This window comes from Choloepus didactylus, chromosome 15 (assembly GCF_015220235.1).
Source record: "Choloepus didactylus isolate mChoDid1 chromosome 15, mChoDid1.pri, whole genome shotgun sequence".
Taxonomy (NCBI): Eukaryota; Metazoa; Chordata; class Mammalia; order Pilosa; family Megalonychidae; genus Choloepus; species Choloepus didactylus.
The window spans coordinates 760,686-786,209 of record NC_051321.1 but is presented as its reverse complement, the minus strand read 5'-3'; the positions used below and the strand labels follow the sequence as shown (position 1 = coordinate 786,209).

Here is a 25,524-nt window from a genome sequence, read left to right as displayed (position 1 = left end):
CCTCGGGGGTGTGAAATCTCAATTCTCATCATCTTTCCAGTGAAATGGAATTAATTTGTAAAGGCCTTTTTTCTTCTTAAATAATAAACATTGCAGAAAAGTGCAAATCACCCCAAATTCTAACCCCTGGGAAGAACCATTGCTCGTCTCTGGGGACCCCCTCCATCTGGGCCGAGGGAGGGGCAGCAAGGGACCGCGCACAGCCGCCTTCTTAACTAGTGTGATTTTACCCGAGTTGTCAGAAGAAAACCATACTCAGTTGAGAGTGAAGGAGCTTTTGGACTTAGTATAAATGCTTTCTCAGTGTAAGACGTATGGTAGTTTTAACATCTTTTAAGGGTAAAGGATATATTTTTCAGAAACTTTAAGAATTTTGAGTTTAGAAAATAGGTTTAGTTTCTGCCCCATTTGTGACCTCCCTGCTCTGGCAGATGCTCCTTGTCCCACAGCCTCCTGCCTGTGACGCTCCAGGGTCGCGGCTGGTGCTGCTGGTTTGTCCTGTCGTGTCTGGGTGCGGCCGTGCTGGCCCCGCTCGGCCCCGTCCTTCTGCGTCTGGGGTGCCCTTCCCGGGGCCCCCACCGTCTCTCTCACCGTGGGCCGCCTGTGGTCTGCTGCGTCTCCCGCCGGGGCCTGTGGGCCGGGTTCCGGGGAACGGGCCCTTCCCAGGCGCTGCCTGTCCTTTTCCTTCTGGGGATTGCCTCCTGCTGGGGGCTCCCCTGGGCTGATTTGTTTCTGGGGCCCCCTGCCTCGCTCTGAGGTCTTCTTCGGGGCCCTGGGGTGCTGCTGTCCAGGCCCTCCCCTGTCCTCGCCTGGACCCTCCCTGGGACGCGTCTCCTTTTTCTGTTGGCTCCACTTGTCAGGACCCGTATTTACTCCGTTGCTGTTGGGGAACCCCCAGCTTTTTGCTCCCGGTCCCCCATTTTTGTTGCTTTGTTAGGTTTGGGTAGAAGTAGAAGTCTTGGTCTCACTTCACTTTGCCACCTTTGCGCCGAACTCCACGTGGTTGGGAAGGTGTTTGTTACGGAGTTGCTTCCTGGAGTTGTCCTCGCGCACGTGTGCCCTGCTCTGGGGCTAGGGGGATGAGGTGTCCTGTTCCTGACAGCCCCTTGGGGGCACCTGAGGGAAAGAGTGTGGGAGCTCAGCTGCCCGGGACAGGGCCGGCTGGGCAGGAGGCCCTGGACCGGCAGAGCCGGCGGCGCCTTGGACAGGACCTGGGAGCTGGGCAGGCGCAGGGCCAGCGGGAGTGTGGGCAGCGCAGGTGCCCAGGCCCCGGGGCCCAGCAAGGAGGGGCGGGCGCCCGGGGCAGTCACGAGCGCCGGCCGGGGTCCTGCAGACACTGGGACGGACTTTGGCTTTGACTGCAGGGGAGGGGAGCGCAGTGGGGGCGGGTGTCCCTGCTGCGGTGTGGGGGGCGTCTGGAAGGGGGAAAGGAGCAGGGAGGTCCAGGGGCTGGAGAGGACGGGGCAGGGCGCGGGCACTGTGTGCCAAGCAGCTGGGCCTCGACGCACTTTGCACACGGGGGTGACGGGACATGATGGGTGTGGGTGAGGGTCTGTGGATGGCCAGATGGGGTGAGCAGTTTCAGAGACAGGGAGAGGGAGGGGAGGGGGGGAGAAGGAGAGAGGAGGAGAGGGAGTGGAAGAAGGAGGGAGGGGGAGTGAGGGAGGGGGTGGCAGTCCTGTGTCCGACCCTGTGACCTCCCGGGGCTGGGCTGGCACGCGGGACTCCTTGTGGCTGGCGTCTGTGGCTTGCGTTTAGGACTGCAGTGGGCCTCCTCGTGCACCCTCCGGGAGTGGGCGGCCGAGGGACACCCCTGTCCCCTGTCTTGCCCCTGCTCGCAGCGTCCCTGTTCCAGACGGTGCCTGGTGGGGGTCCTGGGCGGAGGGGATGGCAAGTGCGGCCCGAGGGCAGGTGCCTGCCGCTGCCCGCTGCCCGCCAGTGGGGCAACACCCGCCCTCTCCCTCTTTCTCTTCCGTTCCTTTTCTCTTTCTCTGTTCCTCTCCTCTCCTTTCCTCACTTCTGCGCTCTTCTTTTCTCTTCCTTTTCCTTCTTTTTCCTTTTTTGAACCTGTTTCGTTTAAATCCTGTGCAAACTTACGACTTAATTCCTTTTATAAATAGCTTTAGTTGAGGTGTAATTTACATACAATAAAACTCACTGTTCTAGTTTGCTAATGCTGTGGAATGCAAAACACCAGAAATGGACTGGCTTTTATAAAAGGGGGTTTATTTGGTTACACAGTTACGGTCTTAAGGCCATAAAGTGTCCAAGGTAACACATCAGCAACTGGGTACCTTCACTGGAGGATGGCCAATGGCGTCCGGAAAACCTCTGTTAGCTGGGAAGGCACGTGGCTGGCATCTGCTCCAAGTTCTGGTTTCAAATGACTTTCTCCCAGGACGTTCCTCTCCAGCAAGCTTGCTCCTCTTCAAAACATCACTCCCAGCTGCACTCAGTTTCCTCCCCCGAGTCAGCTCATTTATATGGCTCCACTGATCAAGGCCCACCCCGAATGGGCGGGGCCACGCCTCCATGGGAACATCTCATCAGAATCATCACCCACAGCTGGGTGGGGCACATTCCAAGCAAATCTAATCAGCACCAGAATGTCTGCCCCACAAGACTACAGCAAAGATAATGGCGTTTGGGGGACACAGTACATTCAAACCGGCACACTCACCGTGCAGTCTACAGTCCAGTGGTTCTTGGTCTAGTTCCCAACTTGAGCCACGTCACCCCATCTACTTTAGAACCTTTCTGGGTCTCCCCGCGTCCCCGCCCCAGCGCTGGCAGCCGGGACCTGCTCGCCGTGTCCCTGGCGTTCCCGGTGATGGGATTGCACGACGTCTGTCCGCCCGTGCCTGGCCGCTGCCCCTCGGCACAGCGTCCTCAGGGCTCACCGGCTGTCGCGGGCCTGGGCTGGGTTACTTCTGTGGCCGGAGGATGTCCCCCATGTGGGTGGGCTGCGCTCAGGCGTCATCTGTGTTGGCCACGCAGTACTCCCAGTGCTCGGCCGCTGTGGGTGATGCTGCCGGGCCCCCCCACTCCGGGTCTCGGGGGCCCTGGGTCTTCACCTCCCCGGGGGGCACACGCCTGCGAGCCAAAGCGCTGGTCAAAGGTGCGTCTGTGTTCCTCTTAAGGAGCTACCAGACCCTTGTTCGGTTGCTCCGGATCCCCACCAACGCTGGTTACTGTCTTTTTTCTAAACTTTGATTTCTCCTGCCTGTCGTGGGCATCTGGCGGGTGCAGTGGCGTCTCGTGGTTTTAGTTTGCATTTCCCTGTGACTTGTGACATTGAGCATCTTTTCATGGGCTTCTGGACTGCTCCATTCACACCCCGTGCCCTTTCTACTGCGCCCTCCTCTTCTGGCCGTGTGCGGGGCTGGGGCTGGGGGTGCTGCGCCTAGCCCTGCTGTCCCCTGGCCGCCCCGGTGCCTGGCTGGTCACCTCCCAGCCCCGAGCTGGTCTTGATGCCTGGTGGGGCCACTCGCCACTGGGTCCTGGCCATGGGTCTGCCGGGAGGTGGCCTCCAGGACCTGCCCCCCTCTCAGGGCTGGCTCAGGGTGGGCTTCTGGGCCGAGCTTCTGGGATCTATACAAAGCCCTTCCTAAGACTAACTTCCTCACCAACTGGGCTGGCGGCCGGCCTCCAGCGTCTCGTCCTGGGCAGGGCCAGTGGGGACAGGTGCATGTGGGTGACCAGGGCTCCAATGAGGGTGAGCTGCCCCCCGCCTGGAGGTCCTGAGCAAGGACCGCACCCCAGGCCCACGTCCCTGCCTGGGGAGCGGGCTCTGTTCCAGAAGCGCCGGCCTTTACCACTAACCGCACACACCCCCCGGGCCCCCGGTGTTATGGTGGGCGCTGCTTTGGCAGCACCACGAGCTGTGCCTTCCCTTTTCCCCAGGCCCGGGGCCAGGGCAGGGCCCTGCGAGAAAGCACATCCTCATCTCTTCCTGGAGACTCTCTACTTTTGGGGCTGTCCCCTCCCGGAGGCCGCCAGAGGCGCACCCAGTGCAGTGCCTGGCGCGGCTGCCCGACGTCCTTGGAGCTGCCCCCAAGGGGGCTGCACTGTGCAGTGGGAGGCCTGGCTCGGGACGGCTCCTTCCCCTGTGTGCTTGGAGCCCAGGGTCCCCACCACATCCTCTCCCCCAGGGTCTCCATGGCATCCCCCCAAGGTCCCCATGGCATCCCCCCCCAGGTCCCGACGGTGTCCACCCCCAGGGCCCCCACTGAATCCTCTCTCCCAGGTTCCCATGGCGTCTCCCCAGGCAGAGACGCCTGACCCGGTTCTAGGAGGGAGGGACTGTGGGCTGGGGTGCAGGGCCCGGGGTCTGCCCTTGGCTGGGTTGGGGTGCCCCCTTCAGCTATCCCTGGCCCCCCTGGCCATGTTCTCAGGATCGTCTATGCACAGCTCTGGGGGCTTTTCTGTGGCTAATTGTTTCTTGCTCTTTTCTTCTTTGCAGCCAGAAAACCTGCAGAGGAACTGGCTTCGGGAGTTCTATCAGGTGAGACGCTCCCAAGGCCGCTGCTCGTCCCTGCTTCCCTGCTCGTCCTGCGGAGTGTGCTGCTGTGCCGCAGGTGGCCAGTCCTGGACGCGGTAACCGATCCGTGTTGTTTCAGGGCTATCAGAGCCTGCAGAACGCCAGTGTAGATGCCACGTGGAAATGCCGGTTTAGACGCCGTTGGAAACGCCAGTGTAGACAACACATGTGTCTTAGTTTGCTAATGCTGCAGAATGCAAAACACCAGAGATGGACAGGCTTTTATAAAACGGGGGTTTATTTCACTACACAGTTACAGTCTTAAGGCCACAAAGCGTCCAAGGTAACACCTCAGCAATTGGTTACCTTCACCGGAGGATGGCCAATGGCGTCCAGAAAACCTCTGTTAGCTGGGAAGGTAGCTGGTGTCTGCTCTAAAGCTCCGGCCTCAAAACGGCTTTCTCCCAGGACGTTCCTCTCTAGCAAGCTTGCTCCTCTTCAAAACATCACTCACAGCTGCTCTGAGTTCCCTCTCTCTGAGTCAGCTCATTTATGTGGCTCCACTGATCAAGGCCCACCCTGAATGGGCAGGGCCACGCCTCCATGGGAACATCTCATCAGAATCATCTCCCACAGCTGGGTGGGGCACATTCCAAGCAAATCCAACCAGCACCAAACCATCTGCCCCACAAGACCACAAAGATAATGGCATTTGGGGGACACAATACACTCAAACTGGCACAACATGGGAATGCTGGTGTGGACACCACGTGGAAACGCTGGCGTCTAGGTGCACACACCACCTAGAAAGCTGGTGTAGACGCCACATAGAGAGGCCAGTGTAGACAGGGTGTGTTTTAGCCAGCTGCCAGCATGTGTGTTGTGGAGTCCGTGGCCCAGCGGGCCCAGGGGTGGACCGGGCAGCAGACACCCAGGGCAGAGTCCTGGGCCCTTCCTGCTTTAGGCTCCGCAGCTGCCCCGTCAGCCACCTGCAGACCCCCCAGTTCAGGGGTCAAGGTTCAAGGGGGCAGGCCAGGGCCCCCGTGGTCAGGCCCAGCAGCAGAGCTGGACCCTGCCCTGGCGTCTTGACCTTGTGTGCCCCCTCCTGTTCCTGGGCAGTGCTGTCCTCCTTGTACACACACCCAGGGTCTGAGTGGCCCCCTGGGGTCTCCCGTGAGTACAGGCCTCGTGTTGGCATAGGGTGGAGGCACCATTGGAAACTCACAGCGCAGTCATGGGGTGAAGACTGGACGCAGCTGGGGCCACCGTGGCTCCTGGCAGAGTGGGGGCTACTGGGCTGGGGGTGGGGAGTACTCCCTGTCCAGAGGCGTGGGGAAGAGCGGTCGGGGCGCAGTGCTGGATTTGGTGCACTCAGCACGTCCTCACTGGTGTCTGCGTGGTGTGTGCCAGGTCCACGGTGGCTCGGGGGCACCAGCAGGGTGGGCTGCGGTTGATCCGTGTTGTTTCCGGGCTATCAGAGCATGCAGAATGCCACGGTATCCCCAGGTGGCTTCACGCCACTGTCTGAGGAGGGACAGTGTGGGGCAGGGACTGGGTAGGGGCACCGCAGAGCCTTGGAGGAGTGAGGACTGGCTTTCCTACCGCACACAGAGGTTCTGGTGCCCCGGAGCTGGGTCTTAGGAGGAGGGTGGGGGGCCTGAGGCTGGGGGTCCTGGGGAGTCAGTTCTGGTCCCAGCTGAGCTGCCATCTGGGGGAGGGGGCAGGAGGAGGCCGCGGGGGTCCCCTGGGCCCGGCAGGTGGGCGGGCTCCTCAGTGCATGTGGCTGGTGCCTGCCGGGCCTGCAGCTCTCTTGGCAGCCTGGTTTGTATCGTCTTGGGCATGAGCAGGTGCTGAGCCCAGCGGCGGCTTTGGTTGGCGTGTGCTGGGTGTGAGGGCCTCGGTGGCACGTGAGGAGCAGCCGGGCACGGGGCCGAGTCCTGAGGAGGCGCAGCCAGCGGCAGTGACCTCCCGTGGGGGTGTCAGGGAAGCCTCGGGAACCCCTTGCCTTACCCCCAGTCCCGTGCCAGTGGGGTGCTGTCTCCAGCAGGATGGCCCCGGGGACATGTGTGGGCAGTGGGCAGTGAGTCCCCCGCTTTACAGGCCCCAGGCCGAGGGCACAGGGTTCCGTGAAGTCGTTTCACTTCCACGATGTCTCTGACACCTCGCCTCCTTTCCCTGGTGACTCAGCTCGCTGGTGGGGTGTGTGACGGTCGAGTTAGTCAGTCGTCCTGGAAAACGGCTTCGGAGCCGGGCGCTTCTACTTCCTGTGAACTGTAACCCCGAAAAGCTGCAAACCGTGGCGCCTGCCTGCCGAAGGGGCTCCTCCTGCTGGCACAGCCGGCCTGGGGACGGCCACAGGCATCCTCTCAGGGACGCTGACCGTCTTTTGGAGACAGTGGAGTAATTTCAGAGACAAGTGATGATTTGGTTCGCCGGGAAGCAGGCCGCTGCACTCCCTGCCTGGAGGTCGATGGCTGAGCTCCACTCCCCCTCCGGCCCTGCTTTCCGTCGGACGTGTCGTTTAGGGCCCCAGAGAGCAGCCTGAGAAGGGACAGGTGGCCTTTCTGGCAGAGGGTGAGCCAAGCACCAGGGCCCCCGCACCGCCCCACAGCCCCGCCCGGAAAGGACGTGTGCCCGGCGGCTCAGGACACATGGACCTTGGGGCGCTCTCACCCGAGAGTCTGCCGTGCAGCTGCTTCTTGCTCACTGTGGCCTCTGGCAGGCGGCTCCTACAAGCAGAGCTGAGTGTGACCCCACGAGCATTTCAGAGCCCTTTGCCTTTCGGTCACTGGGAGAAGGCAGAGGCCGGAGGAAACGGGGTTTGTTTCCGTCTTCTGGAGAGCACTTGGGGTCTGGACGGTCGGCGTCTGGGTCCCTGACCTCGGCTCCAGGGTGGGGCGGGGGGCAGCACCAGGCTGCCGGGCTGGCCACGAGCTGGTGGCCTCGGGCCGCCCCGCACACCTCCCACCCTGCCACCTGTACGGGCGCTGTGCCTGCCCGCGTTCACCAGCTCTGCCTGAGCTCCCAGCCACCCCTTGCCCACCCCTTGCCCTCGCTGTGTCCTCAGCTTGTCACTGACCCCCTGATGCCGTGCTCTGCCCCAGAGCCCAGCCCGTGCCCTGCGAGACCCCTCCCCTGCCCACCGGGACCGGTGGCTCCAGGGTGGGGCAGGGGGCAGCAAGAAAACAGAAAACAACAAAAAAAGAAAACCAGAACTCAGAGATAGCCCGCAGCCACCTCCTGGCCCCAGGCGTCTGGTCACTAGACCCCATCCCACGGCCTTGGCTCTGCCCTGCCCCCCAGGCCTCCCCACGGCCACCCTTGCCTCACGCCCCTTGAGGGGGGTGGCCTGGAGAAGGTTTGCGGAGTGAGGGAGTGACCATCACCAACATGGGGGGACGGGCGCTTGGTTCCCCCAGGGCGAGGCTGTCACCCCAGGACGAGGCTCTGTCCCCCTGGGTGTGGCCGGCACCCAAGGACAAGGCCGGGAGGCCCAGCTGCAGGTGCCAGGTAAGGGGTGCCCCGTCCTCGCAGGCCCCATCGTTCCTGGCGGGGGCCCCCTTCTTCCCTCTGCATCTGAAGTGAACCACACCCGCTCCCGCTGGGGAAGGGCACAGGCTCAGCCACGCGGGCCCCTGCTCTGCGGAGCGCCACACCCAGAAGCCCGTCCAGGCTTACCGGCTGCATGCTGGCTTCTGGAAGCCTCCGGTGCAGCTGCTGCTCTTCGCCTCTTCAGAGCGTGGAGCTGGGAAGCAAGTGGGCTTCTCTGTTGCGGGCGCAGCTTCCGTGGATCCATTTCCGGGTTTTTCTTACAGGCTGTGCAGCATTTGTGGGGACAGTGTCAGCAGGGACTCCCTGGGCCCGAGGAATCCGGTGCAGGCCCCCAGACACCGGGCCTGGGCCGATACTGCCCTCCTGACGGAAGAGCTGGACTCCTCGCAGATTTGACACAGCCTTGCCCTGGGGATGCGCTAGCCAAGCAGGGCCCTGCCGTGCTCTCTGCACCCAGGGGCACGGTGGGCCTGGGGCGCTGTGGTCAGAGGCAGGCAGGGGCAGAAGTCGGGCGGTCATCAGGCACTGGGGCCCCGTGTCAGGTCACGGAGCTGGTCACGGGCTGGAGGGGCCCGGGCAGCCCCGGGGCTGGGTGAGTGTGTCTGTGTGCTCTGCTCCAGCCGGTCTGGCTTCCCTGTGGGCCGTGTCCAGGTGCAGGGTGGGGCTTGGGACCCCGAGACAAAGCCCTGACCCCCTGGACCGAGGACACAGGGACAGGTGCAGGGCCGGTCATGGACGGGGCCACTCCACACCTGGCCGTGGCTCTGCCCTTCAGCTCCCGTTGTACCAGAGGGCCGCCCGTGGGGGACGTTGGTGTCGGGGTTAGGAAGTAATCCCTCCTCTTCGTTCTGTAGGAGAGTCTGGCAAGGACTGGTGTTAAGTCTCTCCGTGCTTGGTGGAGGTCAGCAGGGCAGCCACCAGGTCGGCTTTGCCAAGCTGGGAGGGTGTTTTCTTCCAAGTTGTTTTTCTCTTGATGGACTCTTAGGTTGTTTGAAGTTTGTTGTAGTAACGTGAGGGCGCAGTATGTAGTCGTGACTCTCGTACCGTCGTAAAACAGACGGCTGTTGAAGATCTGTTTCTCTGTTTGGTGTGAGAGCCCGGGTGATGGGGGAGCTGGTTCCGGGGAGAACCCGCAGAGCAGCCCATAGGACACTCACTGGGAGCACCCAAGTGAGTCGGCCTAACCCGGGCACAAAACTGGCCAGATCCACGGACAGAAGAGCCGGTTGCCCTTCTCATGGTGCGTTCTTACGGTGGGGAGTCACCGTGTTGCCGTCTGCTTTATTTGCGAACCAGCTCCCGGCTCCCAGACAGGGAAGGCCAGAGGGGAGCCAGGTGGGTGAGCCGACAGGGCACCCCCTTTTCTCTCCTGCCCGTTTTAATGACTTGCACAATTTTTTTTTCTGTCAGTAATTTGTAAAACAATAATTTGATGGGCAGTATCTCCTTCCATCTAACATTGAGGTACTGGTACCAAATTTACTTTCTGGATTTAAACAAACTAAAATCAGAAAGAAAAATGAAACAGTGGTTTTCAGACATCAGCTGATAGGCAGCGTAGGGCAGATGATTTTTATAGAGTTGGAAAGAGGTTAGCCTGACGCCTGTTGATGGGACAGGAGTTTGTCCGTCCTACAGCGGGGTGGGGGGGGGTGTGATGGCATGAGGGCAGGGGCTTTATTTTAAATGGGTCAAGGGTGATGCACCAGGACTTGACTGGTGTCTGGGTCAGTTGTCTTGGTGGGGATTTCAAGTTTCAGAAGATAAAGAGGCAACACTCCAGAGAGTTCAGAATGGAAGAAGGGCACTCCCCCCCCCCCCCTGAGTAGTCCCCAGAGCTTTTGGTATAATTTTATCAAAAGAAGAAATGGTAGATTAGAATTCCTCATAATTAGGAAATTTGCTCTTCATAAGATACTGTCAAAAGAATGGAAAGACAAGTCACAAACCGGGATAAAATATTTACAAATCATATTTGTGATGGAAGATTTGTATCTTGAATATATAAAGAACTTTCAAAGTCAGTAATAAAGCGAAGAACCAATTTAAAAACAGGAAAAGTGTTGAACAGCCACTTGGTCAAAGAAAAATATGCAGATGGCAGATAAGCACGTGAAAATGTTCCACATCATCAGTCATTTGGGAAATGCAAATGAAAACCACATTGAAATGCCAACTCATACCTGTTAGATTGGTTAAAATTAAAAGCAAACCAAAACTAAACTAAAAACAGCTGACAGTGCCGGCGAGGGTGCAGCACACGGGACGCCACTGTTAGTGGGACACGGAACGGCACAGCCACGGGGGGAGAGCAGCCGCTCGGTTCTCACAAAGTTAAACACACACGGGCCACGCGGTGCCACGTTCCGCCCCCTCTACCCGAGGAAATGGAAATGTGTGTTTATATGAAATGTATGTGCAGGTGTTTGTGGCTGCTTTGTCACCCCCAAGACTAGACAGGCCTGGCAGTGCTTGCAGTGGGCAGTGTGGACAAAGGGCATACTTGGCCCCTGGGGCCTGGGGGAAGCCAGACGTGCAGGGCCCCCCTTTGCTGTTGCAGGAGCCCCAGATCTTGGAGGCTTGGGGTACCCAGGGCCCCAGGGAACTGGGAGCAGGATTTCTGCATTCTGTGTTTTGTCTGATGCCGGCCGCGCACCTGCACATGTCTGTACCTGGGGCAGGGGCACTGTGCCCTTGTCCCCCACCCTACGTGTTGTGGGCCCAGGACTGAGGCGAGCACCCTGCCCCCCGTGCAGACCCCGTCCGCAGAGCCTGGGCCTCTGCCTGCTCACCTCGGATTCTTCTAGGAGCCTCCGCAGCCACCTGCCTCCAGCTCCTCCGGCTCCTCGCCCTGCCCGGGTCCCTGCTGGAAGCCCCGGAGCCGAGCTCGGCCCCCGCCTCTGTCCCCTCCCTCCCCCAGCACGTCGCAGGTGCCGTCTCCTCGGCCTTCAGAGAGCCCTGGAATCCGGCTCTCACGGCACTGCCGCCCTGCCCCAGCCCTGTCCTCTCGCCCGGAGGACCCGTGGCCTCGCCCGTCCCCTCACAGACTCCGCAGAGACGAAGCCAAGGGCCGCCATTCCCAGGATCCCTCCCTGCTCTCCCGCCCAGGCCTTGGCTCCTGCTCCCGGCGCTGCCCCGACTGCCCCCGGCGCGTCCCTGTGGCTCCCACTCCTCAGTCACGTGACCAGTGCCGAGTTTAAAACCGCAGCCCCGACCCTCTAACACTGCCCTCCGCGCGCCCTGCGCCTGTGCCCCGTCTGCTGCGCCGTTCTGACATGCTGTCTAATTCACTACCTTGCTCCCAAGGGCAGGGCTGCACCCCAGCTTCCAGCCCAGGGCCTCGGGGGCAGTCAGCCGACATCGCTGTCTCCCTGCGAGTTCTCCCAGAAGCGCACCCCGAGACCCGGTTGCCGTGGAAGTCCTTCATCTGGCGGGAGCAGAGAGCCCCCAGAGGGAGGTGGGGCGGGAGCGGGAGGGGAGCCCTGGGGTGGGCCCTGAGCAGAAGGCTCCGAGCCAGGGGCACAGGGAGCGGGGTCTCTCCCTGGGGCCGAGTCAGGTCCTCCGGGTTATCTCGCGCCGAGCTCTGCTCTGGGTCTGCTACAGGGACTGTGTGTAGCTTCACCCCCACTGTGGGAGACCCGGGCCTCCTGCCCCCTCCGCCGGGCCCTCCCGTCCCCTAGCTGCTGCTTCCCCTCGGGCGGCTGGGTGGTCTGCTCTCAAGACTCACCCCTGGTGTGCAGGGGACACAGTGCGTGTTTCCACCTGCAGCTGCCCAACATGAAAATGTAGTTTATACCCAGTGGCTTGCACAGGCCTGTGGTGTGAGTCTTCTCGGCTTGGACAAATGCCCATCCCCTTGACCCAGAAGGTTCCTTCCTCCCTCTCGGTCAGCCTCTCTCCCCCAGTCACCTGCTTGGATTGGCTTTGCCTGTTCTAGAACTTGGTAACACGGAAATCCAACAGAATGTGATTTCACATTTGGTTTCTTTCCCTCTGCAGAATGTTTGAGATTATTCCATCATTGCCTTTATTGGTAGTTCATTCATTTTTATTGCCGAGTACATAGCCTGGGAGTCCTGCGTCTGTTTGCCCGTTTCTCTGCTGACGGACGTCTGGGTGGTGTCCAGTTCTGCCTGTTAGAACAAAGCTGCTGTGAGCATTCTTGAGCCAAGCTCTTTGTGGACATGGTTTTCATTTCCCTTGGATAAAGTCCCAGGAGCAGAGTTGTTGGGTTGTAGGGTCGATAAATGTTGAAGTTTCCAAGAAGCTGCTTGAGCAATGGCACATTCCACCTCCTGCAGCCACGAGTCCGTGTCCTCGTCGGCATCGCGTGCTGTCGGCCGTGTCTCTCTGGGCTCCATGAGGTTCTTAGAGGCTCGGTGGCCCTGTGAGATGGAGGCAGCAGACGCTTTAGACATTGTTTGGTGCATGATAGTTGCTTCTTTCTCTCGGTTCTAAACTTTCATTTGTGTTGTTATGGACCAAGTGGACCTGCCCTCCGGAGGGGGCCATGAGGTGGTGAAACTGACTCAGGTGTTTGACTCGGTGCGAGTTTTTATAGACAAACACTAGAGCTCTGGGATGCAGGCATGAAGAATCGTACACTGCACGGTGGGCGGCAGCCAGGCCAGGAGGGCCCTCGGAAGACGGCTCAGTGACCGTGCCTGGCTGGGAAGACCCACCGGTCACGCTCAGCCAAGGTCGCCCGTTGGTTACACTCAGCCAAAAATGCCCATCAGGCATGCTCAGGTCACACTCAGCCAGGAACGCCCATCTGTCACGCTCAGCCTGGTGCGCCTGTAGGTGGGGCTTATTGCTCCTCAGCGGTTGTTTACCTGTTCACCCCGCATTTGCTTGGCTGTGCCAGGTGCCAGGCTGGCCTGGCGGACAGAGGGGTGAAGGTGGACAGGCCACCTTCAGCCCGGAAGCTCCCGCGAGGCCTGGTGGGGCATGAGGCAGAGGCTCGTCCACGGCTGTCGTGATGGGAGCCCGTCCTTGGAGCCTTCCTGGCCGAGGTTGGACCAGGTGGTCAGCAGGGAGGGCAGGTGGCACGGGCCTCACTCGTGAGGCCAGGAACGTGTGCCCCCGCTGGTTACCTCACTCTTGTCTGTCTTGCTGGAATTGGGCTCCTCACCTGTTCATGTTCACCAGCACGAGCCCTGCCAGATTAGCTTGTTAAATACTTACAAAGCACAGGAAGGGGTGAGAGCTGGAGGAGGGGTGATGCCAGAGCGGTGAGGAGCGTGTGGGGGTGCGGGGGTTTGGGTCGTGGCAGGGGAGAAGGCTGCGGACAGGGCAGGGTGGCCTGGCAGCCCCGGGTGCTTCTCTCAGGTTGTGGGGAGCTGCTGCGTGTCCCCGGGGCTTGCCCGTCACTCTGTGCAGACCGCTGGTGTGGCTGGGGTGGCACCTTTGGGCATGGTGAGAGTCGGGAGAGGACGGGCGTGCTTGGCCATCTGGAGGCCTCGTCGTCGTCTTGTTCAGTCCGCCCGCTGGCACGGACAGGTGTGTGTGTGGCACGTGGGTACCATCAGTCTTAAACCGCCCTGGCTGGAACGTGGGCACGAGTGAATGCCTAGGCGTCCCTCTCAGGCAGGTCTCCTGCCCACTGTCTTGTCTTCCGTGAAAGCCCTCGCTTGTGCCCCTCTCTGCCTCCTCCCCCTGCCACCCCCGTAATGCTGAAGCAGAACCAGGCTGCGTTTCGTTTCGTGCGTATTTTGGTTGCTCCAGAAGAATAAAATGCGCGCGCACGATGCCCTGTGCCCGCCCGAAAAGACTGAGCTAGGTCCTTTGCGCGTCAGCAGCCAGACCGTTCAGGCGGCCGCGCGTCCTAAGCCTGTGTGTGAAACGGATCGGGTTTTTGGAGGCAGTAAAACCTTGCTTTATAACGTCGTTGCAGTGTGTTGGTGTCCAGGAAGCGTCCCCTACTGCAGCCGTCCCCGCCGTCCATGCCTGCCTCCCTGGGCCTGGGCTCTGCGCTGGGGACGCGCGGGCACCTCTGAGGGCCCCGGCCGCGCGGCTCCCCTGGCTTGGCAGAGAGCAGCAGCACCTCGTTCTGTGCTTAGCGTGGCCCATCCCGGGCGAGGCGCCGGGGGCCCTGCTGCATCCCGGCCCTGCTGGCCTCCGTGCGATCCGCCGGCTGCTGAGAGGAGGCCATGGCCCTGCTGCGCCCCCCACTTGCTCCACCCTGTTGCCGCCTGCGTTTCGAGGCTCTGTGGCTGGGTGTTCCCGACATGCCGCCGCTGCCATTGCTGCGCCGTGCTCCCTCCCGGGGCTGCTCCGGCTGCCAGGCCGCAGGGAAGGGCCTCGGTGCGGCTTCCCAAGGAGTCTTATTCGGAGGCGTGTCCCTCCCGCCTCGCCTTCTTGCCTCTCCTGCCACTTTCTGCCTTTTAACCGGAAGGCCTCGCCCGCACCAGCTGGTAGGACTTGGTGCGCTGGCGGCAGTTTCCGTCCTGTGGCTGTCCGTCTGCGCGGCTGTCGGCCACTTGCAGTGGGACTGCTGTGCGGAGGAGCTGAACTGAACATTTCATCGAAGCCTCGTGACCCGAGAGGGCAGCCGCCAGCTGCGCCTGGGACCGCGCCGGGCCGGCCCCTCGCGATCCGGTGACTGTTGGTGCCCTGGAGGTCGGGGCTACCGTGTTCCTGTTTGTTTCCTGTTTGTACCTTTGGTTTTTTCCCTTGTTCCTGCATTCCCACTTTCCTTTCAAAACCCGAGGGTTTCTTTCCATTCCGTTTTAACTTATGCCCTGACTTTTTGGTTTCTTTCTTTCCCAGTGGTTGCTCTAGGTTTATGATCTGTAGACCTAAATGTTTGACCATTTACTTAAAGTTAATATTATAGCACCTTGTATAGAATGTAGACACCTTGAAGTCCCGTGGGTTTCTCGGTGGCACGTGGCACGTCGGTTCGTGTGGGGCCCCGCGGCTGGTGCTGCCATCGGTCTTGACCGCAGCAGTGGGCAGCCCGGCCGCCCCTCGTCCCAGCCAGGCTCACGGGCGCGTGGCCACGCCGGGTGCGAGAGTTTCCCGCTGAGGCGGCAGATGGAGTGGGCACTGCGGGCGGCACCAACCCGCAAAGCCGAAGATGTTCACTGTCTGGCTCTTTCCAGAAAATGTTTGCCAAGCCCTGCTCTGGTAGATTCCTCAGAAGGGGCTGCTGCACACAGAAGTTCCTAAGTTTTTGCTTGTTGAAACTGCTTTTCCGTAACCTTGCCGGCCTGCTGGATGGGAAATCCTTGGTTCGTGCTTGACTCCATTGAGGTTCTTAGAAAAGTTCACTTCATCGTTGCCTTGCTTTGTTGGTGGGTGTAATTCTTTTGACTCTATTTTTATTTGATCTTTTTACCTGGAGACCTTGTGGATTTTATCTTTATCTTAAAATATAATAGTTTTATTAGAATATGTCTCAGAGTTGTTTGTTTTGGATTAATTTTCTCAGATACTCAGTAAGTCCTTTTGATATGTAAGTTCTTTTTGTTTGGGGGATGTTTTCTTGGATTATAATTTTAAACATTAGTCCTGTCCCATTGTTTTGTCTTTCCTCCTCAGGGACTCTGATAATATGGATGTAACTCCTTTGCTGGCTTCCATTTTCCTGTTTTTTCCCCTACTCTTTTTTCATCATGTCACCTTCACTCTCCTGGTGGATTTACAGCCGACAGTGTTACTGGGTTTCATTTAAACCCATTCTCCTGTGGGCACTTTGTAATTCCTTTTTCCTCTCTATAATAGTTTTGCTTTTTCTTGCATTCTCTCTTTTTGCATTTTGCTCCCACTTTTTTGGCTCATATCTATTTTGGTTTTGCTTTCCTGGTTCAGAGTGGTGTCTCAGATTCTTAAATGCTTGTTTGCTTGTCTTTAGTTTGTTTGCAATGCAGATGGTTTTATTCTGCTTCCTGGCTGTTTTCCCAGGGTGGGGCATTTTCCCGTTCCCTGAATGGAAGGTTGCTTCCCTGTCTCTGGGCAGTCAGTTGTGGGAGCGTCCTCTGGTTCTTTTCCGGGAGGAGGGCCTGTGGCAGGGATCCCCGTTCCCCGGCGCCCCCTCCTGCCCGCGCTCGGTGGACCCAGGGAGCTGTGGGTTCTCTTGCGCTTTGCAAGGCCCTGGCTCTTGCCTCATGTTCTTCTTTTCCCTTTAGTTTCCCACAGGCCCCTCTCTTTCGTGCCTTTGTTCCTCCAGAAGCCGGGCCTTTTGCATGGCGCCGTCTTTTTAAGCACAATCAGCTCAGGGGTGTCCCCTCCTCTCTGATGAGCCTGTAGCCCCCCAGGATTTTTGGGTTGTGGCTTTCTGGCTGCCCCTTAAAGCTGCTCCAGGCCCTTCTGTGGGTTTTCCTGCTCGGCCCTGGCTCACCAGGAGGCCTGCGGTGGGGCCGTGAGAGGCCATTCTTCGAGCCTGGGTGATCGTTCCCCTTGTTATTCACCGTTGTTTTGCCCTTTCCAGTCTCGGGTTTACGTAGAATGCACTTTTACTTTTTTGTTGTTTCAAATCCTTTGGGGAGGAAGTTTGGGGATGGGGGAGCTCAGTGCGCGGCCATCTCTTGGGGTCCTTGCGTGTCCTGCTGCTCCCCCAGGCAGGAGGTGCGGGTTCCCTCTGGGCCGCCTCTGCAGAGCCCCCCAGCCGTGAGCCGCGAGCACTGCCCCGGGTGGTGAGCACTGCCGTGAGCCGGGAGCACTGCCCCGAGCTGTGGGCGCTGCCGTGAGCTGGGAGCACTTCCCCGGGAGGTGAGCACTGCCCCGAGCTGTGGGCGCTGCCGTGAGCCGGGAGCACTTCCCCGAGCTGTGGGCACTGCTGTGAGCCGCGAGCACTGCCCCGAGCTGTGGGCGCTGCCGGGAGCCGGGAGCAGTTCCCCGGGTGGTGAGCACTGCCCCGAGCTGTGGGCGCTGCCGTGAGCTGTGGGCGCTGCCGTGAGCCCGGAGCACTTCCCCGGGTGGTGAGCACTGCCCTGAGCTGTGGGCGCTGCCGGGAGCCGGGAGCACTTCCCCGGGTGGTGAGCACTGCCCCGAGCTGTGGGCGCTGCCGTGAGCCGGGAGCAGTTCCCCGAGCTGTGGGCACTGCCGTGAGCCGCGAGCACTGCCCCGAGCTGTGGGCGCTGCCGGGAGCCGGGAGCACTTCCCCGGGTGGTGAGCACTGCCCCGAGCTGTGGGCGCTGCCGTGAGCTGTGGGCGCTGCCGTGAGCCGGGAGCACTTCCCCGGGTGGTGAGCACTGCCCTGAGCTGTGGGCGCTGCCGGGAGCCGGGAGCACTTCCCCGGGTGGTGAGCACTGCCCTGAGCTGTGGGCGCTGCCGTGAGTGGGGAGCACTTCCCTGGGTGGGGAGCACTGCCCCGAGCTGTGGGCGCTGCCATGAGCCGCGAGCACTTCCCCGGCCAGGGGCACTGCCCTGCGCCGCGAGCACTGCCCCGGGTGGTGAGCGGCCGTGCTGCTGGGAGGCTCCCCTCAGCTTTGGCATGAAGTGCTGTTCTCTTGCTTTCCTTCCTGAAGGCCGGTCGCTGCAGAACGCAGGGCTGCCCCTTTTCCGGCTGCACTGTGGAGGGTGCCCGCTGTCCTCTGGCCTCTGTGCCTTCTGACAGCAGGTTGTGCTCCTTTGAACCGTGCTCCTGTGTGCATTGTGGTATTTTCCTCGCTGCTTTCAAGACTTTTTCTCTTTATCCTTCGTTTTCCTCAGTTTGATTATGATGTGTCTGGGTATGGTTTTCTATGAATTTGTCTTTTAGCATTCCCCGAGGTTCTAGAATCTGTAAACTTATGTTTTTCACCAAATTTGGGACATTTTTGATCATTGTTTTTCCAGTTGTTCTCTTCTGTCCCGACCTCTTCCCCGCTCCTCCGGGACTCCACTTAAATGTGTGTTAGACCCTCGTGTGTTGCCTCACAGGCCCCTGAGGTGTTGCGCACGTATTCTAGAACGCTTTTCTTTCTGTTCTCTGGCTTCGGTAATTTCTGTTGATCTAGCCCTACTTCACCGACTCTTCTCTCTGTTATCTCCATCCTGCTATTTAGCCCTCCCATAATTTAATTTCAGATATTGTATTTTTTAACTTTAAAATTTCCTTTTGTTTTTATTTTGTGGCCTCTGTCTCTGTTGAGATTCACCTTTCCGTCCTGCTAGCAGGGCTCACTTTCCCGTCATGCATGGCCGCCTCAGGTTGTCCGACGCTGGCCCCATTGGCTGCCCGCCCCCCACGAATGGCTGCACACCCCAGGTTCTCTGAGCGCACTTTTGGGGCACCCCTGCTGTGGTGGGTGTCGTGTTGTGGGAACTCGGTGTGTCCCTGCTTTGTGGGCTGGTGGCCACGCGCTGTCCTGCCTTCCGCAGGTGCTGGGTCAAAGTGTCTCTGTCTCTCTTTGCTGGTGGGGGCCATGGCCTGCCATGTGCACACTGAGCCCTGAGTGGCCCCAGGCATCAGGACCCCCTTTCCCAGCCCCCCTTCCTCCTTCCTGCAGCCACTCTGGCCAGAACAGGGGTGGAGGGTGTCCTGCGGTTTCTCTGCCGCCACCGGGCTGGGCCCCTCGGGGAACGCTTGCCCCCAGCCTCCGCGTCACAGCCTTTGGGGGCTGGTTCTGTTCTAGTTTCTGGTTTCGGGGCAAGTGCTCCCTCCGCAGAGCCAGCCCCTGGGCTGCCTTCTGGTCTCTTCCAGGTGGCCCCGTCCCTCTAGGTCTCCGTCTCTCCCGGCCGCTCTCACCTCGTTTGGTCTCTTTACCTGCTGTAGAAATCCAGGCACCTTCCCGTGGTGCCCCGAGTCTTGCCGCTGGCCATGCCCCTGGGCTGGCTTAGACTGGTGTCAGGTCTGGAGGACACGCAGGCTCCGACTTCCCGCGGGGACCTGTCATTGCTGGAGACTCTTCAGGGCCGGCCTCGTGCGCGGCAGCCCTGACACACCCCCCGTCAGGGACGTGGAAGGCGGGTGTCCGCGACCCCCCCTCGCTGGTCTGTGGCAGTGTCCCGTGAGGACAGCCTCGCCCTCCTCTGCCCGCTTCCCCAGAGACACAGGCTGCGGAAGGAAGGCCGATGGACGCGCCCGCTCTCCTGGCCACCTTTCTCCTCAGTGTCCCGACTCGAAGATGGTGAGGGTATGGCTGTCTTTTTGGCATCATTGTGCACTAGTGGATTTAAACTTCAGCCATGTTTTGTTTCAGCCCGTTTTGGACTGTCGCGGCTTGTTCTGGGTGGTGTTCGTCGTGGCAGGGGAGTTTACAGTTCTCTATACGCAGTTCCCGGTCGGTAGGGGTGGAATTCCTTCCTCACCTCCGTGAGTCCGTAGGGGATCGTTCACTTGCGCTGTGGCGAGGGCGGCCCAGCACCTGCAGGTCCACGGCGCTTTCAGGAGCTGGGTCTGTCGTCCTCAGCTGTGAGGCTGCGCGTTTACCTCGGCTCCACGTAAGGAACGCGGGAGCCGTGGGAAGTGTTTGATTTGGGGGTAACATCGATTTCTGTCATCCAGTACCGTGTTGTTTCCCGTAATAACTCATGACTTTCCTTCTGAGCTTTTCCATGGTAAAGATCCTGTCGTTGTAATAACTTAGTTTTCAAATGAAAGGCGACACTTGATCCGTTTAGCTTCCAGTTCTGCTTGGCCTCTTTTAGACACGGGAAGATCTAGGCTCTCTGTCACACCTCCTTTTGTGCTTCCGGAACGTGCTTTCTTCGGCTTTGGCACTGGTGCTGGAGGGAGTGCCCTGGAGCAGGACCGGCCCCGAGTGCCATCGGGGCGCCTGGGGCGTGGTGGGCAGCGGCCGAGTTGCTGCCTTGGGGGCGTAGGTGGGTGCATTTTGGGTCTGGGCCCTGGGGGTTCCGAGCTTCCAGTTGGGGTCCAAGGCCGTCAGTGGAGGCCACGGGGACCTGGGCTAACGACGCTGCCGTGGGCGTCCGGGCGGGGAGCGGGGGAGCTGCCCGAGAGGGTGCTGTGCATGGCGCGGTGCCACAGGGTCAGGCAGCGCTGGGCGGGGGCTGCTTGGACCTGGTCCCCGCGGGGTCTGCCTAAGCACAGTTCGCTGTGGCTCGGTCTTCGCGCCCCCGACTGCCACCTCACTGGTGTGCAGTGTGTCCAGTTAGCGCCTCTGCAGTTTCTTCCTCGCTCTGTCCCTTGGTGGCAACGCCCGCTCAGGGCCAGCAGGCTGCGTTGGGACGAGGTTGTTGGAGCCCAGGTTTGTTTGCAGAGCTGTGTCGTGGCCGCCATCTCGGGTGGGCAGAGGGTGTGGCTGGCGGTACCCATCTAACTGGCACTGGCTTCCGGGGGAAGCCACGCTGTTTGTGTCGGATTGAAGGCAGGGGCTTCCAGTTTAAGTCCTGGGAGACCCACACAGAGAGACAAACGCCCACAGTGCTGCCCGGTGGGATTGTGTGACGCGCGTCACTGTCACATCCTAACCTCACAGCCCATGGCCGCCCTCCTAACTCCCCAGGGCTTGGCACCCGTATGTGTGTCACTGGTGTGTCACGCTTGGTCCACTGGGGAGGAGTGGGGGCCGTCGTCGGAACGAGCGGCGAAGGTGGCTGAGCTGCTGAGAACGCCCCGGGGCAGCGCCCCTGAGCACGCCCCGCGCCCCAGGGCACCTGGAAGAGCAATCCTTGGAAGTTCGGGCACCGCCTCGCCCAGGGCAGGCAGCTGGGGGTCCTGGTGGGCTGCTCACTGCGGGTCAGGGGCTGCTGGGGGCGCCCTGGCTCGGTGAGGGGCCCCCACCTGCCCGGAGCCCACAGGGGCCCCTGTGTTAGAAGAACTGCAGATTTCCTTATAAAAAGAGGCCTGAAAGGGGGATGTATTAGGGTTTCCCAGGAAAACAGAATCCACAGGGTATAAGAATTTGTCATAAAAATTGGCTCACGTGACTGTGGGATTGGCAAGTGTGAATTTTGTAGGGTGGGCCACAGGCCGGAAACTCGATAGATTTTAATGAATTCCCAGAAGAAGCTGGCTGGGCGTGGGTTTGGGTGCCCGGTGGGTGGGTGATAGGGTCCTGGTGGGTGGATGGGGGCTGCTGGTGGGAGGGACGGGGGCCCGGTGGGTGGGCAGAGGCCCGGGGGAGATGGGGCACAGTGAGGAGAGGTTTGGGATGCTCTTGGCCAGGACCAGGGCAGGTTTGTGCTGAGAACTCACTGACTGGGGGTCAGTGAGGGGGCAGATGGGGAGGGCAGGCAGGAGGCCCCTGCAGGCCGAGGCCGTGCTGCGGGCTGGGACTCACCCACTGCCCCTGGCAGGTCACCCCAAGAGTGGCTTCGGACAAAGCCTGCCGACGGCGTCAGCGGGTCGGGGGGTGCGTGCCTGGTGGCTCTGACTTGAGGTCTCTTGCCAAGTTACTGCTCAGAGGGTGAGGGGCAGTGCCGGGCAGCACCGGGACGGGCGTGTGGGACGGGACGCGGCTGCGGGCACGGGGGCTGGCAGCTCGGGGATGAGCACGTGGCGTTGCCCCCAGGCTTCTCTGTCCACTGTGGCACCTGCTCACGGCTGTTGGCTGACACTCCCCACTCACGTGGCTCAGGGAAACCCCTGGAGGTTTTTCCTAAATAAGATGGCAAAGCCTCTAGAAGAAAAGGTATTGTGTTCTTTTTTCTTTTTCATTTAACTTTCGGTCCTTTCTGCGAACATAGGTGTGAGGCCTGGAGGTCCAGCAGCTATATTGTAGACCCAAGGATGTAAACCTCTTCTGGAAGTTGCTGCAGGGGGCGAATCTGGTGTTTCTGTTCCCAGAAGGAAAGGAGAGGCCAGGGCAGTGGCGAGTGTCCTGGGGAAGGGCGGCCATGGGCTCAGGAGAGCTTGAAGTCTGCTCTGCTTGAGCGCACTGATTCACGTGAACCCCCCTGTGTCTCCTTCCGTGCCTCACCCAGCCCACTGTTCCAGGCCCTGCTGACAGGCTGTTTTCTGTGGAGCCTCAGGAAGGGGCAGGTGCAGGTCAGGGGGCTCTGGACCACCCGCACCCCCTTGGGGCAGGGCCTCCCCAGCCTGGACTTCCTGTGATGACGGTTGAGGTGGAGCATCCCAGGCAGCTGCGCACACCCTGCCCTGTCCCGGCCGTGAGCGAGGCTGCTGCTCGGCTGCCTGGTGATGGCGCAGGGCTGGAGGGTCTGTGCCGGTCCCGTCGGGGAGCCCACCCCCGGAGGCCAAGCCTGAGGGCCGAGACCGCGGGGTCCTGGTCCAAGGCGCCTACTTGGAGCGCGGGGAGAGGGGCACTGGTGCCCAGCAGGGTGGGCTTAGGTCAGTCAGCTTGGGGAGGAAAGCCAGGGACATGCCACGTGGAATGAACAGAAATCACAGGGAAAGGCCAGGCCAGAGCGGGCGGCAGCTTCACTGCGCCTGGTGGAGGAACACGAGCCGTGCGTGGCCTCCCAGCTGCCCATCGGCCCGAGCACACCGGGGGAGACCGAGCGGCAGGTGCTGCCCGGCATGGCCTGACTCGGGTGCCGCCCCCACCCTGGAACCAGCCCGGGGCCAGGCAGCGCTCCTGCGGGACTTTCTGTTTGGCAGAGGGTATTTGCAGCCAGTTCCTGAAGTCAGTGCTGTGGTGACCGCAGCCTCTGTCTGCAGGGTGCCCGTCACCTGTGCAGCCCCAGGCTGCGGCCCGGGGTGGGGGCCGGGTTCACTGCTCGGGCCCTTCCTGACCAGGCGCTTACCTCCGAGGTGGGTCCCCGTCCCCTGGCCGGCCTCTCGTGGTGACACAGACCACGCCCTCCCTTGTCTCGTTCCCAGGCTCCCCTGGCCCCATGAGCCGGTGCTCAGGAATGGGGCATGTTTGAGCTTGCGTGGGACGAGGAGTGAAAATCTCTTCAACTTCTGTTAACCCCCTTGCCAGAGAAGATGGAGGAGTGGGCGAGGGTAATCTGCCACGTGCTTAACTAGCAGGTGTCCAAGGCTGACACTGTTCCCCTGGCCTCAGGAAGAGTCCTGTGAGCGTAACCCCCGTTGCAGCACAGCCAGGGTCTGTGTCCGCCGGAGGGCAAGCCTGGGGCCGCCGTGCATGCCCAGTGGCCCTGACACTGGCCGTGGAGTCGGGCACCCTGGGTCCGAGTTGGGGCCACTGGCTGTCTGGGGGCCTCATGGCCTCCCCTGTCCTAGAGCAGGGCGGGGGGCAGAGGGGGCACTGCCAGGCTTGTGGTCACTTCTGGGGCGCTCCCTTTGTTTCCAAAGAGGGTACGAGTTGAATGTGTGCACTGATGGGCACAGCACACCCAGAGATACATAGAGAAACACCTGGAAACACAGAGAAACAAACAGAAATACGTGGAAACACCTGGAAACACGCAGAATCACACACACATACACAAAAACATGTGGAAATACCTGGAAACACACACAGAATCAAACACAGAAACACACAGAAATACCCAGAAACACAGAGAAACTCACAGAAACGTGGAAACACCTGGAAACACAGAATCACACACGCGCACAGAAACACACAGAAATACCCAGAAACACAGAGAAACATACAGAAACATGTGGAAACACCCAGAAACACACACAGAATCACAAACACAGAGACAGAAACACAGGAAGCACAGGAACGTGCAGAAAGTCACCCATTGGCGCTCCTCTTGGAGGGGCACCCCGAAAGGTCAACAGTGGACATATTTACTTTCGAGATTATGATTGGTTTAAGGATTTATATGTACTTTTTAATAATGGGGGGAAAATGCCCCTGAATCATTGAAGAATAATTCTGCATCCTTCCTGAAGAATTTTTAGAAATGGGGAAATGGAAGACGACCAGAAAACAGCGCAGCCGGAGCCGTGCGGGGTGACCCCCGGTTCCCCGGCGTGCAGGCCTCCAGGGGCTTCCGGGGGCTGGAGCTCGGCCCCTCCGTCCTGACGGCGCGGGCAGCCCTGCGGGGCCTCGTGCTCGCTCCGCGGGGTGTCCGGAGCTCTGTGCGTGTGCGTGCGTGTGCTTCTCCGGACCGTTCGCACGCACGAGCTACCCTGACCGCGTGTGCTTCTCCGCAGGTCGTTCACGCGCACAAGCCGCACTTCCTGGCCTTGCACTGTCAGGAGTTCGGGGGCAAGAACTATGAGGCCTCCATGGCGCACGTGGACAAGTTCGTCAAGTAAGTGGCTGCGGGCCCCCGGGGCGGGGAGGGCGTTTCCACACACACCGTCCACCGGTGAGCCGTCCTGGGCCCACAGCCACAATCTACCCACGAGCGAAGGCGTGCCGCACACTTGCCTGTTCCCGGGGTGGGCGCACAAAGCCGGCGTCTGTCGCCAGCCCCTAGTGGGCTTGTGCCCGTGTTCCCCGGCTCGGGCAAGAGCCCCCTGCGTGGCCCTGAGTCCGTCCCCAGCTGCCACGGCTGCTCCGTGGCTGGGGCGGGAGGAGGGCTTCGTTTGTCTTGTGTGGCTCCGTGTCCGTGGTCAGTTTTCTAGCTGCAGAAAGGAACTGCGTGCCTTGTGCCCCCAGCGCACGCATGCCCCGCAGCTCTGGGGGATGGGTGCCCACCTCATCCCTCATGGGGTCTTGGGCACACAGGCCCCCCAGTCTGGGAGAGGATCCTGGCGGCTGCGGCTCCAACAAGATGCACGCGCTCTGCCCTTGACTCCCTGTCGTGAGCGGGAATTCCCGTTGCGTGGTTGGCTCCCCCAAGGGCCCCTGCTTCTGCCGGCGGCCAGGCATGGGGCCCAGGAGAGGCGTGTCCCTCGCTCTGGGGTCATTGAGGCCCATGTCTGTCTGTTCATCATGTCTTTTTCTTGAGAGCTTCCTGATTACGAGCGAAAAGGAAGGGCTCTCACATTTCTGCAGGGGTTTGTGAGCTTCCGAGCGTGGTCCTCAACCAGAACGTTTATCGAGATTCTCCACCGCAGGTGGGGCCACGTTGGGATGGGTCCACCTGTCTTCTCTGGGATGCTCTTGGTGGTAGTGTCCAGAAGGCCTTGGCCTTGACCTCGCCTCCAGCCTCATGAGCTGCCTGGAACCCGCTTGTCTCTCTCCGTGCCGGCCCCTCAGGTTGCCTCCGTCCTGTCCGACCCTGGCCTGTGGTGGCTGTGCCCCCCTCCAGGCCGAGTCCCAGCGTGGCCCCCAGGCTCCCCAGCTGCTGGCTCACAACTGCGAGTCATGGGGAGAACCCGGGCCGCCTCCCACAGTGCTGACGGGTGACAGAGTTGAACCTCATTGTGCTCCCCTCAGGATAGAGGCCTGCAGGCGGGGGACCCCTTCTACCCACAACCCCAGCCCTGCACGCGCTCCCCCACCAGGAAGCACTGTGTTCTCAGTGGCGCTGTCACGGCCAGGGAGCCTTGCCGAATCGTCAGAGCTGTTTTCTTTATCGTGCCATCTTGGGGCACCCTGGGCCTGAAACTGCAAGCCAGGGGCTGGAGGACCCGTTCTGGAGTCCTGGGGGTCTGCCCTTGTCCTGGATTGGGCTGGGCCCAGGTCTCCTGGGGATGCTAGCCTCTGAGGCCGGGTAGGGTACACCTGTGAGGGCTGGGGTGCAGCCAGGTGCCTCCTGCAGACGAGGCCCTCCTGGGACCCCGAGCAGAGAGCAGGTAGCGGAGAAGCAAGTGGGTGTCCACCTTCGCC

General features: G+C 60.6%; 1 protein-coding gene across 1 annotated transcript in view; it reads left to right on the top strand.

Moving 5' to 3' along the window:
• Positions 1-25,524, top strand: part of INPP5A (inositol polyphosphate-5-phosphatase A) — a 203,136-nt gene that overhangs the window by 63,500 nt on the left and 114,112 nt on the right. Inside the window, 2 exon segments of the mRNA XM_037804264.1 lie at positions 4,463-4,504; positions 23,958-24,058. Coding sequence (XP_037660192.1) covers positions 4,463-4,504; positions 23,958-24,058 — 143 coding nt within the window.